The 15,532-nt window shown below is 57.4% G+C and overlaps 1 protein-coding gene across 6 annotated transcripts in view; it reads right to left on the bottom strand.

Moving 5' to 3' along the window:
- Positions 1-15,532, bottom strand: part of EXD3 (exonuclease 3'-5' domain containing 3) — a 302,313-nt gene that overhangs the window by 6,771 nt on the left and 280,010 nt on the right. For 5 of the 6 annotated variants that reach the window (XM_069873071.1, XM_069873076.1, XM_069873069.1 and 2 more), the window contains one exon: positions 3,690-3,783. The exons of the other annotated variant lie outside the window; for it this stretch is intronic. In XM_069873071.1, coding sequence (XP_069729172.1) covers positions 3,690-3,783 — 94 coding nt within the window. The remainder of the gene's footprint in view (positions 1-3,689; positions 3,784-15,532) is intronic. 6 annotated transcript variants of the gene reach the window in all.

The raw sequence follows: 15,532 nt of genomic DNA on the forward strand, positions 1-15,532 counted from the left end.
TGGCTCCTCTGCCTCCGCACGGAGCGGAGGCTCTGGTGTGCCTGTTTAGCAGCACAGCCCAGAGAAATGCAGGAACAGTTGTTTTCAGGTTTTGCAAAATGTTTCAGATGGCAAGGGGTGCTTTTACAATTGAAGCAGCCTCTTCCGTTTGGCCAAGCCTCACCAGATCGAATGCGCTCCGTCCTCGCCTTTCCCAGGGACTGGATTTCATCTGGCAGAGCACCCTGAGCACCGGGGCCCATGCCAGCTGGTTTTACCACACTGAGTAAGCGCGAGAAGCTTCCCCTGGCCAAACCTGTGACACATCCTATCCCCTGGGGCATTTGGGAGCCTGCACACTGCCAACAGCCTCCAGCCAGGTTTTGCCTGTGCAATAGGGTGACCCGCAGCGCCACTGCCTCTCTCTGCCCCGTGCCCTGCCAGCTCCAGGCACTCGAGTTGCTCTGAGCATCCCACTGGGAAAAAGCCATCATGGACCAAAGCCGTCCAGGCTTGAAACTATTTCCAGCACTTGCATCAAAGCCCTCATGCAGGGCGAATGCGGCTGTGTCAGGAAAAATGTTCCCTAAAACCTGGGAAAGTCCTAGATCCAAGTTGGAGTGAGCTGTTACAGGATGAATAATCTGCTTTTCACCACTTGGAAGCCTTGCCATAAAAACCCAGGAGCCAAATGGGGTGGCACTGGCCCAGGTTTTGCAGTCAAAATGTGAGCAGCCCCTGGCTGCCAACAGCCAGATCCCGGGACTCGGGAGTGCAGGGGCAGCCGCAGGCTTATGGCAAGGGTTGGTCTGTAGGATCCATCCCCATCCCCAGCTGGTGGGTGGCCCAGCACCCTTGGCTCCTGCTGTGCCCGATGGCCAATCCCAGGAGACGCGAGGCTCCCTTCTTGCCTGGAAGCCACAAGCTTCATTACAGGAAGGGGGATGATGAGATTGAGAGCAAGCTGGTGGAGAAGGACTTGGAGGTGCTCACTGATGAGCAGCTTGATGTAAGCTGGCAATGTGCACGCACAGCCCAGAAGGTCAACTGTGACCTTCCAGAGCATCCAGAGCAGTGGGACCAGCAGGGCCAGGAAGGGGATCCTGCCCCTCTGCTCCGCTCTGCTGAGACCCCACATGGAGCCCTGTGTCCAGCTCTGGAATCTCCAACATGAGAAGGAGATGGAACTGTTGGAATGGGTCCGGAGGAGGCCACGGAGATGATCCAAGGGCTGTAGCATCTCCCATATGAGGACAGGCTGAGAGAGTTGGTGTTGTTCATCCTGGAGAAGAGAAAGCTCCAGGGAGACCTTAGAGCATGTTCCAGTACTGAAAGGAGCTCCAGGAAAGCTGGGGAGGTGCTTTTCACAAGGGCCTGGAGTGACAGGATGAGGGAGAATGGCTTTAAATTGGAAGGGGGAAGATTTGGACTAGACATAAGGAAGAAATTCTTCACGATAAGGGTGGGGAGGCCCTGGCCCAGGTTGCCCAGAGCAGTGGTGGCTGCCCCATCCCTGGAGGTGTTGAAGCCCAGGTTGGATGGGGCTTGGAGCCCCTGATCCAGTGGGAGGTTTCCTTACCCATGGCAGGGGGGTGGAACAGGATGGGATTTAAGGTCCCTTCCAACTGAAACCATTCCATGATTCTATGATTTTCTTGCCCTGCAGCAGCATCCAGCCACGGGCCCAGGTTTAATCCATGAACAGGATGACACGGCCTGGGCTGCAGGCACACAGCAGGGGCCGGTGCGGCACCAGGGAGCAGCTGTGGGTGCTGAGCTCCCCATGCCATGCACTGAGCCACAGCTGAGGGCAGGGCAGGTCCCAGTCATCAGCCCCCTCCGGAAGGAAAATGTGAAGGAAATTGGAGAACAACTGAGATTTTCCTTGTGAACGCACTTCTCTGGCTGTCCCACTGCTGTCCCCACCGAGGGATGCCAGGACATTGTCATCACACCTTTCCTCTGTTTCTGTTCCACAAAACTTGACCCGAAGAGGGACATTTTGGGGATAATCTACTTGAACTCATGCTGATGTTCGCAATCCTAGTAACTCTGAGTAGAATCTAGATAGAAATAGACCCCTTGGATGGCCAAAGCCGGGGGGTCCCTGTGCCCCAGGGTCCTCTGGCTTGGGTGCCACCTGCCCAGGAATCACAACTCCTGTTTTCTGCCTCCGTTACAACAAAACACTAACTCTCTGAGCACATTGTGGCATCTTTGGGCCCTGATCTCTCCGTGTTGGAGGATGCTCCGTGTTGGAGGATGCTCCGTGTCTGAGGATTCCCCCTGAGAAGGTCGTGGCTGGCACAGGACACCTCGTGGCCCAGCAGACAGGGATCCTTCCCCATGAGACCCTCCAGAGACATGAGGCACGTGGCAAGAAGTTGCACAGCACGACAGGGACATGGGGTGAAGCCGATGTGGTGTAAAGGGCCCAGCAAGGTGGTCCCTGGAGGGTCTGCACTGAGGAGCAGTGGTGCTGTGTGACCCCCCCGCCCAGCCCCATCACCCCCATCCCAAAGAGGGAAGGGGAAACCACTCACACGGCTGAACACAAACCACAACATTGCTATTTCCCATACTCTGAAACTGGCTGAACAGGCCCAGCTGGTCGCTGGGTACACACACAGCCAGTGCCCTCGCCAGAGAAACCGCTGGGAAGGATGCCCCGGACTTTTGGGAAGCGCAGTGCTCCCAGGCTGCTGGCACCATGGGAAAAGCTGCCCCACCACGTCCCTCATTCCTAGAGCCACATGTGTGGCTCCCAGCAAAGCCACAGCTGGCCGGGAGCACTCAGCAGCCACCACTTTGCACTGATTTCTCCCATCAATCAGATGGGGAAACTGAGGCATGGGAAGTGATGTATGCGAGGGCCAGAGGCAGAGGCCAGGCTAGGTCAGAGCAGCGAGGAGGACACACTTCCACCCCAGTGAGACTGTGGTGGGTGTCACCACCAAAATGCGGCTCCTCGCAGACTGAGGGGGGAGGTCACAGAATAATAGACTCATGGAATGGCTTGGGTTGGAAAGGACCTTTGCCGGTCACCCTGTCCAACCCCCTTGCAGAAAGCAGGGACATCTTCAACCAGATTAGGTTGCTCAGAGCCCCATCCAACTTGGTCTGGAATGTTTCCAGGGATTGGAGCCTCCACTACCTCCCTGGGCAGCCTGCGTCAGCGCAGCTCAGGGCAGGACATGGAGGAGCCTTGGCCGCTCCAAGCCCGCCAGAGCCTGGCTGCGCGGCAGCACTGACTCACTCCTGCAGCCTGACCTAGTTTGTGCAGCACGGGGCAGGTGAGAGATGCACCAGCAGCAGCGCCAGACAGGAGGCATTTGCAGCCCGAGCTGAGTTTTCCACCTCAGGCGATGACGATGGCCTTGGGCTGTCACTGGAGCCACTGCTGGCGTGTCACCAAACCGCCCCGGGCTGGGCAGCCCCGTGCCTGACCCAGAGCCTGGCCGGGCAGCACGGGGCAGCGGCTGGGAGCTGGGCTTGGTGTATACAAGCTCCACCAGGCACAAAGTGGGCTTGGAAATGCTCTGCAGGTCTGCGGCCAGTGGCAGGTTGGTGGCAGAGGACCCCAGTCCCGCACTGAGGGATCTCAAGCAGGACAACCCCACTCTGCCCAGGGCAGTGAGTCCCGGGTGGGACTGCAGGGAGGGAGCTGGGGTTGGGGCATCACTCCCAGCCTTCAATGCCCGCCCGCTTACCTGCGCCGCCATCCCCTGCCACCTGCCTGCTGCCCATCACCAGCTGCCTCATCCTCTCCTTCGGGACCTTCAGGTACTTGTCGCAGTTGCACACCTGCAAGAAGAGAGAGGGGGAGGCTGGTGAGCTGGTGGTTGTGGTCCCCAGGCACAGCCCTGTGATAGGCACCCCCAGCAGAGGCCAGACAGCCCCCAGTTGCATGATGGGGAAACTGAGGCCATGCCTGTCTAGCATCAGCAGAACGGCAGCAGCCCACAACTGGGGGTTCACAAGCCACAAGACCCCCCTTCCCAGAGGCGCTCCATCTCTATTACCCTTCACCACCACCCATCCCTGGAGCTGTTCAAGGCCAGGTAGGATGGGGCTCTGAGCAACTGGATCCAGTGGGAGGTGTCCCTGCCCATGGCAGGGGGTGGGACTGGATGGGCTTTGAGATCCTTTCCAACCCAAATCATTCCATGATTCTATGATCTTCACGCCAGGTTGCTGGTACTGCTGCCCATGCCTGCCAGTCCTTGCTCCCTGGCCCTACATGATGCCAGAAAACACCAGAAACTGAGGTTGCCCTAAAACATCAAGCAGACACCCAAAGTTCAGGCCATGGCTGAACATTTTCTAGTCCACCTTCATATGCTAAAATGCATCCCGAGAGATCTCTGAGTGCCTGCCCGTGCTGGGTGCTGGTCCCTAGAGAGCCAACCCCCTCCAGCAGATCCCCAAGCCCCCGTGCCGAAGACGCTGCAGCCGGGTGCCCGGGCTGAGCCCAGCATCCAGCCGGCAGCCAAAGGTGCTTGCCCAGAAGCGACGGGCACTAAATCTCCTTGGGAGCATTGCAGCCAGCTTCTTGAGAGCTTTGTCCTCCTCTCCCCTTCCCTTCCTAAGAGCTGGGATGTGCCACAACACCTTTCATCAGGCATTTGTTTTTAGGGGCTGTTTTCTGCTGGTGGAGCATTTTGCACACGCTGCACCCAAGGCAGGCAGCAAGAGAGGTGCAGAACTTCACCAACCAGAACAAGTTCTCTGCCTGGGGTTTTGCTCCAAAGCCTGTTGAAACCAGAAAGTTTTTTCCACCTCCTGACCGGGCACCGGCGCGGGCCCGCGGCGGCTCTGCTGGTTTGTGGTGTGCTAGCTGCAGCGGCGCTGGGTTCACGGCGAGGCACAACGATGCCCCTTCTTCCCACACAGCTGCCTGGAGGAGGATAGGGGCAGGATGATTTGTTTGAAAATGAGTTTGCCACCACTTCCAGGCTCTACCCTGCAGCAGGAGGAGGTTATTTCCACCAGCAGCCTCCAGAAAACCAGCACACACTCCCCTGCCTGGGCATGATTTGGCCAGAAAAGGATGCTCGGGTCCTCGAGCTGTGCTGCTCCAGCTCCGCAGAGCAGCATCACATACAGAGATGGAAAAGGTGAGATCTTGAAAGCATCTCAATGATGTGGCAGCCACTGCACCACTTTTAAAAGTGATTTTTTTCAGCCACCATAAAATCATAAAATCACAGAATCATAGAATTGTTTGGGTTGGAAGGGACCTCAAAGCACACATAGTCCCATCTCCTGCCATGGGCAGGGACACCTTCCACTGCATCAAGTTGCTCCAAGCCCCATCCAACCTCCAGGGACGGAGCAGCCACCACTGCTCTGGGCAGCCTGGGCCAGGGCCTCCCCACCCTCACAGCAAAACATTTCTTCCTAAGATCTCATCTCAATCTCTCCTCTTTCAGCTGAAAACCATTCCCCTCATCCTATCCCTGCCCTCCCTGATCCAGAGCCCCTCCCCAGCTTTCCTGGAGTCCCTTTCAGTACTGGAAGCTGCTCTAAGGTCTCTCTGGAGCCTTCTCTTCTCCAGGCTGAACAACCCTAACTCTCTCAGCCTGTCCTCATACGGGAGGTGCTCCAGCCCTTGGATCATCTCTGTGGCCTCCTCTGGATTCTCTCCCACAGCTCCATGTCTTTCCTGTGCTCTGGACTCCAGTACTGGACGCAGAACTCCAGGTGGGGTCTCACCAGAGTGGAGCAGAGGGGCAGAATCCCCTCCCTTGATCTGCTGGTCCCGCTCTTTGGATGCAGCCCAGGACACGGTTGGGTTTTTAGTCTGTGAGCGAACATTGCTGGCTCATTTTCATTGTAAATCCCCCTTCCGCAGGCCAGGTTGATCCCGAGAGCCCAGGGGCAGCCTGGCATTTCCCACTCCGCCAGGCACTTGCCGTGAGGCTCCAAGCCCCACGCCACCCTCCCAGCCTGCAGGCCTTGGCTGCCCTCAGCTTCCCAAAAAACATGTGTCGGGCTCAGGACCCAGATAAGCCGCAGTCCCAATTAGCTGTAATAAAAAATAGCAATTAATTTTTTGAATGCCATGCCAAAATGAGTCAGAAGAGATGGAGTGAGCGGAGCAGCCTGCCACCACATTAAGGATGGGCTGAGTGGCTGCCGTGCAGGGGCCAGTGGTGGCCTCGGGCTTGATGCTCCTGCCTGGGGACACGCTCCCCACAGCCTCTGCATCTCAGTGCCGCTGCCCAGGGCTGCGGGAAAGGTTTTGGAATGGGACTTGCTTTTGTTTTAAGGGTAGGGAAGTGGGGAGACCCTCTGCTGGGGAAGGGATGGGGTTTTCCTCCTTGGGAAAGTTCATTTTCCTCAGATCTGTCATGGCAGGATTAGTTGTGGCTACTACAGAGCGGATGTAAACGGGATGATCCTTGTGGTGGTGAGAAACCAGGAGATGGTGGCACCTGGGGGTGCAGCCGCTGCGAGCAAGGGCTGCGACCTGACAGCCAAGGGTTCATCTTCTCCCCTGCAACATCTCAGGGTCCCCCCAGCCCCATGCCTGGTGCAGGTTGGGTAGGCAGCTGCTGCCTCTCATCCCAGCGCTTTGCAGGGGACGATGTGCTAAGCGTGCGAGGTCTCTGCTCACACCGTCCTGCCCATCCACGTGGCCAGGGTGACCACGGGGTGACCCGGAGCCAGGCCACGGTGGAGAAAATGGGTGAGTTAGGGTTGGGAGGAGGGGGTTGGGTGGCTGCAGCCCCCAGGCTCCCCGCGCATGGTGAGGTGCCCCGGTGCCCCCGAGGGCTGCGCGCCTTGGAGGAGGAGCGCTGCTTTCTCACGCTGGAGCAGCCCTTGCCAGCACACGCTGAGTCACTGGTGAATCCCAGCCGAGATCTGCTCTGCCCTCTGTGAAATGGATCTTGGCTGCACCCCCGCTGAAGCAATCCCGGCGCTCGGGAGCCATGGCGGGCGCGCTTTCCCACGGCTTCCAGCGCCCCGTGTGAATCAGCCCCTTTGTGGGCAGGCACTGGTGCCCCCGCACGGCACACGTGCGGATGCCCAGGCAGAGCCAGGAGAGCACATCCCCACGCTGATCCCCAGGCTGTGCTGGCCGGCGGGGACGAATCCGGGCTCTCTGGGCACGGGGCAGAGCTGTGACATCTCCCTGCCTCCCCAGACTCCACTCGCTGTGTCCACGTCAAGGGTGAGGAGCTGGTGTGACCCATCTTGGATGAAGCTGGGGTTGCCACTGTGGTCCCTGCACCTGTCTGGGTAGCCTGGCCAAGGTGCTGCACCTCGGCGTGGGGCATCATCACCCCCACATGCTCCTGTCCTGGGACCTCGTGCCAGGATCCACCACTCCCAGGAGAACACCCTGCAGCCCAGCCTGCTCTGCGATGTCACCACTGAGAGCTGTGACACAGGGATTAGAAGGCATGATGTTGTTGGACCAGGACCGTGATGTCACATCTCACTGTGTTGTCGCAGCGGGAGGGCTGCATGGGTCTCTGCTGCTGTGGTCCCCAAGCCTGGCGTGGTGCTTGTCCCCAGCCCCAGCAGCCAGAGCTACCCTGGCAGCTGACCCTGGCTCTCTGCGCCTGCGCAGCAGAGGAGGACAAGGCAGGTGAAATGTCCTTTTGCAATCTTGGCCGCCCGTCTGGTGGCTTGTTGTTGTTTAGGACAATCCCTGCCTCTCCCAGACCTCCTGGGTTGGGATTTCACCAGCGGTGACGCACAAACCTCCCAGGACTTGAGGGACTGGATACCTCAGTGTGGAGCTCTGGGGCCACCCCAACATCTCATCTCCTTTCTGAGCCTCCACCCAAGAAACCAAGAAGCTCAAAGAGAACTCAAGTCCTACAGAAGACAGGACCAACCTTTGGGACTTGAGAGCCCTGGGAACTGGTGTAAGCTTGACCAAAGAAGGTGGTGTGAGCTCAGCTGGAGGTCCACAGGCTGGTGCCCAACACACTTGGAAGATGAGCATTTTAGACCACAGTGGAGTCAATTTTGCTCCTTCCCTTGATCCTCCTAAAAGCTGACTTTCCCAAGTGCTCCAGGAGTCACCCTGGTGACTCCGAGCTCTGCCCAGAGGAACTGCCCTCAAAACAGTTCTTGGGCTTGCAGGGCTCCTTCCATCTGTTCTGCTAACAAATGTCATGGGCCAACCACCCTGAGAGATCTCCTTGGCAGGGCTTTTATCGGTGAGACACCACCTCTGCCTGCAGAGCTTCTGGCTTGGAAAATCCTCCGTGTACCAACATCAGCTGTAAAGGACTACAGTGCCTGGCATGAACTCTTTGGGGAAATCCAGAGCAGCTTGTGTAAGGACAATTCCCTGGGTGTCTTCTGCTCACCATATCACAGGACTATTCAACAGCCACCTGGAGTGATATCTCTTTTCCTACTCACCGCCTACCCTCTTCCCTTTCTTTCTTGCCCTCTCTCTGAGATGGATATCATCTGGTGAAAGGGCCACTCCTCCGGATGGAGGTTGCAACTCTCATTTTGATTGTGAAACCACAGTCCTTGAGCATCCAAGAGTTTCTTTCAGGGAAGTATCGAGACTAGAAACCTCCCTGAAACAGGCATGTGGGATGCTCGGGTTCAGCCGGGTTCTCCCCAGCACACTCGTCCATCACCCTCCTGCCCATCACGAAAAGCAGAGCACACCCAGGAAGGAGGCAGATGGTGGGAAGGACAGCGAAAGGAAAACAGGTAGCAACCGGGAAAATTCCAAACACAAGTCAGGAGTTGATCATGCTCATCCCTGGAGGTGTTCAAGGCCAGGCTTGATGGGGCTTTGAGCCCCCTGATCCCATGGGAGGTGTCCCTGCCCATGGCAGGAGGATGGAACGTGATGGGCTTTGAGGTCCCTTCCAGCACAAACCATTCTGTGTTTCTATGATTTGCCCACATATATTTGTTCACAGGCTTTCCCCAAGTTTCCAGCTTTGACCTTCAAACCCACCCCTTCTCCTCCAGCAATGCTGTGGGCCAGGTTCCTCTCTGCCCTGCAGCGCCTTCAAGGTCTTTGCACAAAGAGCAGAAACCTCAGGAATTTGACTCGGCAGAGCTTCCCACACCCTGCAGGTCCAAAGGCCAGCTCTAGATGCAGAGCAGCGGTGAGCGGGGAATTTGCATCAAACAGCTACCCAGGCTGCTCCCTTCTGCTTTACCCCAAGAGCTCTTGTCATTGACCTTCACATCACCTGGGAACCATAAAAGTGTGCAGAGCTCCTGCTCTGTTACAAACGATTGAACATCTGTCCTTGGGTACCAGCAAACCCACCCAAGCAGCAGATGAGATGTATGAGTGTTTCAGCCTGGTCCTTCCAGGGAGCAACTGCTCTTTGTGCACACAGTAATCTTGAGTGGCCACCGAAACCTGGGCAGCCCTGTGTGCCAACAACACAGAGAGAGCTGCTCCGAGAGATCGACTGTGATGGAGCACACAGGATTGCAACCCAGGCATCCTCCACTAGACCTGCCTGTGCAATAAGCACTGGTGTTTTACGGCCATCCAAGCCAAGCAATGTGCTGTCGGTGGGAATACAGGGCTGCTGGTGGGTTCCTGGCATCACACAGGGGCATTTTGGTTCACAGAGAGGGAAGGGCTCTGTTTATTGAATCATTAACATCACTTCCCTCATCACCAGCCAGGTACTCTGAGAGGTCTCTTAGGCAAGTGCTGACCTAGCCCAACCCTGCTAAGCTGGTAAGATGACATGGGATCCCATGCCAGCCTGGTACGGCGTTCCCACTGCTTTCTCTGCTCCCGCTTTGCTATTAGTCATCTGTTTCTGGAACGTTTCTCATGCATAATAAAGTGTTTCAACACTTGCATAAGCCAGCTCTTCTCATCAGGAGTGACCCACTGCATTTCCCAACGCTTTCCCTAGGCAGTCCTTCCGACTGCCGTGAAATACGGAGTTAAAACATGAAGTTTTCTTTCTCCCTCGGAGGCAAAAGGTGTGGGAAATCGAACAGATAAGAATGCCTTTAATTAGTATCATTTGCATAAGCTCTGGGAAAGGCTCACCTGACAGCTAGAAGGGCCTTGCTTGTCTGGGAGCACGAGAAGCACTGAAATGGGCAGATTAGCGGAGCTGACGGGAGATTGGGGAGGCGAGAGGCGACAGAGCCCTGGAGGCTCTATGGGCACCCCAGCTCCCTCTCCATTCTCACCTGCCAGTTTGCAGCTCTCTGAGGGAGAGAAAAGGATGGAATCTGGGGGCTGGAGGGGTGTCATCTGCCCCGGAGAAGGGCAAGGCTGGAGGGAGAGAAGCAGAAGCACAGTCCCAGATAACATACAGAGGACTCAGCATCCAGCAGGGACGGCACCAGCAGTTTGTGAGCTCTGCTCTTCACTCCTCTCCATGCACACGCACTCCCTTGCGCAGATGGCTTCAACTCCCTAACCACAAACCCCATCCCGCCACCGCCTCGCATAGTCGGTGCCTCATCGTCAGTGAGACCGAAAGCCCTTTTTGGTACGTCAAGGCCTTTGCTGTGATGAGAATCTCACCCCATATCACACCTAAACCCACATGCAAAGCTGAATTTCCCAGGGGAAAAAAAAAGGATGCTCAACCCCCGACTCCTGCTGCAACCCCCCCTCCCTGGGTCCCTCTGTCTCCTCCAGCTGCCTTGCAGCATCTCAAGTCTCATTCCCCCTCCCAGCCAGGCTGTGGGCTGCAGAGATGAGGGCTGAGCCCCTCCAAGAAGCTGGAGCTGCCACAGCACCCTTGACCTAACCTTCACCATGGCCGCAAGCCCTGTTTATACAGCACGCAGTGCAGCAGGGTGCTGCTGCGGGACAGGCTCCCAGTGCTTGCAAGTTTAATAACAAAGCCAAACCAGTAATATCTGCCTTATAATGAGGTTACGCAGCATCCCCGAAACCTTAGTTTTAGGGTGAGTTCTGTGTCAGGAGCTGCTAGGGGGCCGGTAGGAGAACCATCTCTTCCCATCTTGCCTGGTCGGTGCCTCTGTCCTCCAGCCCTGTGCCCTCTAGTCAGCATAAACGTGCTTGATATCCACCTCTGGCGTGAGGGTTAACCCCTCCTGGGCTAATATTTGAAAGCATTGCACCTGAAAAGTAAAATGCAGGTGGAAATCTGGCTACCAAGCATCCCCCAGACCTCCATGAGCATCACATTTTGGAACCAGAATTGGAAAGGGATGCAATCATACATTTTCTGACCGTGAGAGCCAGAGCCCTGGAAACTGCAAAGGTCTGAAGCTTTCCTGTCTATAGACGAGTCCAGTGCTCAGCTCATTAACAGTCAGGCGCGGCACTGCTCTTCCTTACCCAAGTGCACGCTGGCCCTGCTTGAAGCTGAGTTTCCTGCCTTACTCAGGTCCCAACAAACCCCAAGTGCTGCACATGAAGCCCCTGCTGCATTGCTGCGCCCTCCTCCCATATCCAGGGCTCCAGGTACCAGACAAGCTTTAGGAAATGATCTTTATTACATACTAAGCCAACAGACACCTTTATTCCTGCTCCTCCTGGCTTCCCCTGGTTGAAGTCCTGGGACCATCTGTGTAACACATGGCAGGGTTTACCCCCTTGCCCCATACCGAGCCCTCAAAGCCATATCTGGCTGGAAGTTCTGCCCCCAGGGCTCTCTGCTTTTCCTCAGACCAGTTTTCAGCCCTGGACAAGAGCTGAGGCCACCCTGGTCCAGGTGGCCACATGGCTCTTCTCCTCCATGGCCATCTGGTCCATGAGCATCCTCACCCGCATCCCTGCTGCCTCCTCTTCCACCCTCCCTGGGACTGCTGGGGGTGACACAAGCTGGTGGCCCCAGGATGGTGCAGCAGCCCTAAGGGGTGCGGGGCAGAGGCAGAGATGGAAGTTGGGTTCATGTTTCAGCTTCTATTTTTATCTGGGAACCCGAGTCTGCCCGCGGTGCAATGCGGAGGCCCCGGGGGGCGCGCTGCCTGCCCCAGCCGGAGCCAGATACCGTCTGCGTGCTCCCTGCCCTGCCCTGTCGGCACTGACAGACCTCTTGGCAGAAGGCAAAATCTTCTGAGGCACTGGGACATCCTGCCAGCACCTCTGCCTGGGCCGTGGTGCGGTGAGTTGGGAGTGAAGCAGCCAGGGAGAAGATCCGTGTCCACCGGGCATGGTTCTGTGCAGGTTCCCAGTGCTGAGTCTGGGAAAACCTCATCACTGTGAACCCTCTGGAGGCACAGAGCAGCCCTCTCACACCTGGGTCAGTGGGCAGATGCTGGTGGCCCTTCTTAATGGCCCTTTATGGCCTCATGTTGCACCAAAGCAGGTTCAGAATAGACATTAGGAATAATTTTTTTCACCACAAGGATTCTCAGGCACTGGCAGAGGCTGCCCTGGGAGGTGGTGGAGTCCCCATCCCCGGAGGTGTCTAAAAGATGAGCAGATGAGGTGCTCAGGGATCTGGTTTCATAGTGGTCAGGTACAGTTGGGTTCAATGATCTCAAAGGTCTTTTCCAACCAAGTGACTCTATGATATGATTCAACCTGGCCATAAATCCGTGCCCCAGGGGTAAGATTGGCCCGGGAGGGCTGGGATTCACTCTGCTCTGCTCAGAAGCCGCGGCTGATGCTCCGCAGGATGAGCTTGGGTGGAAGCCCAGCGGGAAGGATGCGGTGACATGCTGGCTCAGCGCCCGGGGGGACCCCATTACCCAACCCTGCACGGCACTCAGTGGTCACCGGGGCTGCACTAGACTCACTCCTTTTGATTTATTAAAGCAAATTAGTGGACAGAACTGCAGAAAAATGGAAACCTGAGCAGGCTGAGCCCAGGAGTCTGTGTGCAGGTTGTCCAGTGCAGAGGTGGCCCAGGAGCAGGATCCCAGCACAGCATTTTGGAGCCTGGACCCTGGTCCTGGGCAGGAGGAGGCAAAATGCCCTCGTCCCATGGCAGCGCCTGCGGCTGGAACTGGGGCGAGGAGAGAGGGGCAGAAAACACGGATAGGGAGGAAAAAAAAGCGTGAGAAAGGAAATCTGAGCAAGGCCTGGAGCGATCGAACCAATGCGGCGGAAACAAGAGCGCAGGGAGAAAAACCAGTTCCGACACAGAATGGGGAACAGGCTGGGAACCGGAGCGGGCAGCACAGAAACAAGCGGGCTCTGTGTGGCTGAGGGGACCCAGCTCCACTGCCCCAAGCCAGGATGGGGACCCAGCACCTCTGCCCCAAGCCAGGATGGGGACCCAGCATCACTGCCCCAAGCCAGAATGGGGACCCAGCACCACTGCCCCAAGCCAGGATGGGGACCTGAAATGTGCCTCTCAGCTGAGCACCCCAGCTCAGCAACCAGCTCAGCTGGGCTGGGCTCAGCACCCAAACTATGCTCAGCTGGGCTGGGTTTAGCACCCAAACTGGGCTCAAAATCCTGACTCAACTGCACTGGCTTTAGACCCCAAAGAGGCCTCAGCACTCAGAGTTAACTCAATCTGGCTCAGCATCCAGCTCAGCAGGTTTGGGTTTGGCACCCAAACTGGGTTCAGCACTCAGGGTTCACTCAGTTGGGCTCAGCACCCAGTCTGAAATTACGCTTGAAAAATAGATCAGGCGCTACCCTGAGATTATCCTGCAGGCTGGGCTCACCCCAAAGCTGCCATCACCCCAAGGCTGGGCTCACCCCAAGTCTGGGCTCACCCCAGGGCTGGGCTCACCCCAAGCTGGGCTCAAAGGGCAGCAGAATGACCAGCCGTGCTCCCTGGGTGGGTGGGATGCAGGTGCCAGGGAAGTGATGCTCCTGCAGCTTCACCGTGGTGGGGTGAGAAAGGGAACGTGGAATTCTGCAGAGGGAACAAACCGTTCACAGCACCTGCCCGCGGGCCAGCACAGGCCTGCCTGGCCACCCCACCACAAACCTGGCTCCTTGGCCACAGATGCACCTTCTCCCCTCGCCAGCTCCCACCACGGAGTGTCCACCTGCCCCCCCAGGCAGCGCACCGGGCAGGGTGTCGGAAGGACTGGTTGAATTTTGAGAGAGCCCATGCAGATGAACCAGCTCCAGCACAGTCTGGTGGCTGCTCCGCAGGCTGGTTGCAGCCACGGGTGCTGGACCCAGCCCTTCGTGGCCATGGCAGTGGTTGGGACATGCTGGGGTGCTGGGTTCTCTGCAGCCGGGAAAGCCGGGTACATTCATTTTCAAGGAGAAGATTAAATTCTGCTCAAATCAAAACCACCGTTGCGCTCCACACCACCAGCGCAGGGACCTCCCAGCACCTGAGGATACCAATTCCCTCCAGCCCTGGCTCCACAGATGCAGCCTCCAGATTTGCTGCCCTTGGGATCCCTGGGGACAAACCACAGCCCTCCAGCAGGGTGGGGAGGATCCAGCCCCCAGCCCTCTGCCAAGGAGCACAGCGCTCCCCTGTCAAGAGCAGAACAGTTTTCAGCGCCCTCCAAGCGCCTCCGTGCCCACCGCAGCGGGTCTGGGGCAGCAGCCTGGCGAGAAGGCATCGCTCCCCGCCTGCACCAGGACTTGGCCTTGCTCGGTGTGCGCAGGAGGAGCCAAAGAGAGGGAGAGCAAAGCTGTTCCAGCACATTTTTCTTCTTTGACACACTTGTGAGGCCTCAGAGGGCTGCAGCTAGGTTCCTAGCACCCCACTCAGCTCTCCCGCCTGCGCCCCTGAGCCAGCGGCACATGGGGCCCCCAGCTCCCCAAATGCCTGGCAGAAACAGCAGGATGAGTGCGTGGGGTGAGCGCACAAGCAGGGGCAGCTCATCGCCCCGTGTGGAGCAGTAAAAGCTGCTCTGGGCGTCATGCATGCTGATCTCAGCACTGAATGAGGGATCGCAAGTGTTCCAGGCTCTAGCTGAGAGTGTGTAAAAATCAGCTGTGGTGCAACTGCTCTAACATGCTTCGAGACGAGCCCCAGACCCCCAGTATCCACAGAATCATAGAGACATGGGATGGTTCGTCTGGAAGGGACCTCAAAACCCATCCAGTCCCACCCCCTGCCATGGGCAGGGACACCTCCCACTGGATCAGGGGCTCCAAGCCCCATCCAACCTGGCCTTGAACCCCTCCAGGGATGGGGCAGCCACCACTGCTCTGGGCAGCCTGGGCCAGGGCCTCCCCACCCTCACAGCAAAACATTTCTTCCCAGGATCTCATCTCAATCTCCCCATCTTGCAGCTCAAAGCTGTTCACCCTCAGCCTATCCCTGCACTCCCTGATCCAGAGCCCCTTTCAGCACTGGAAGCTGCTCTAAGGTCTCTCCGCAGCCTTCTCTTCTCCAGGGTGAACAACCCCAACTCTCTCAGCCTGTCCTTGGATGGGTACCTTAGTTCAATAAAGAAAGAAAAGCTCTGAAGGCAGAGATCCCACGTTTGTGACACTGCGAGTCCCTGGGTGGCTGACCAGCAGCCTGATGGAAGGACACACATTGGGGCTCAGTTTGCATGTAAATGTCTGCCAAATCCAGGAGAAACCCAACCAGGCACGGTGCTTTCACCACTTATTGCTGTGCATGACCCACATGGTGGCAGAGCTGGGGCTCCTCTCCCCAAGCACAGCCCCCTCCCCAGCAGGGCAGGACCACGAGTGGCAAGACCCCTGTGCCGCGCTGACCTG

This window comes from Phaenicophaeus curvirostris, chromosome 20, assembly GCF_032191515.1.
Source record: "Phaenicophaeus curvirostris isolate KB17595 chromosome 20, BPBGC_Pcur_1.0, whole genome shotgun sequence".
NCBI lineage: Eukaryota > Metazoa > Chordata > Aves > Cuculiformes > Cuculidae > Phaenicophaeus > Phaenicophaeus curvirostris.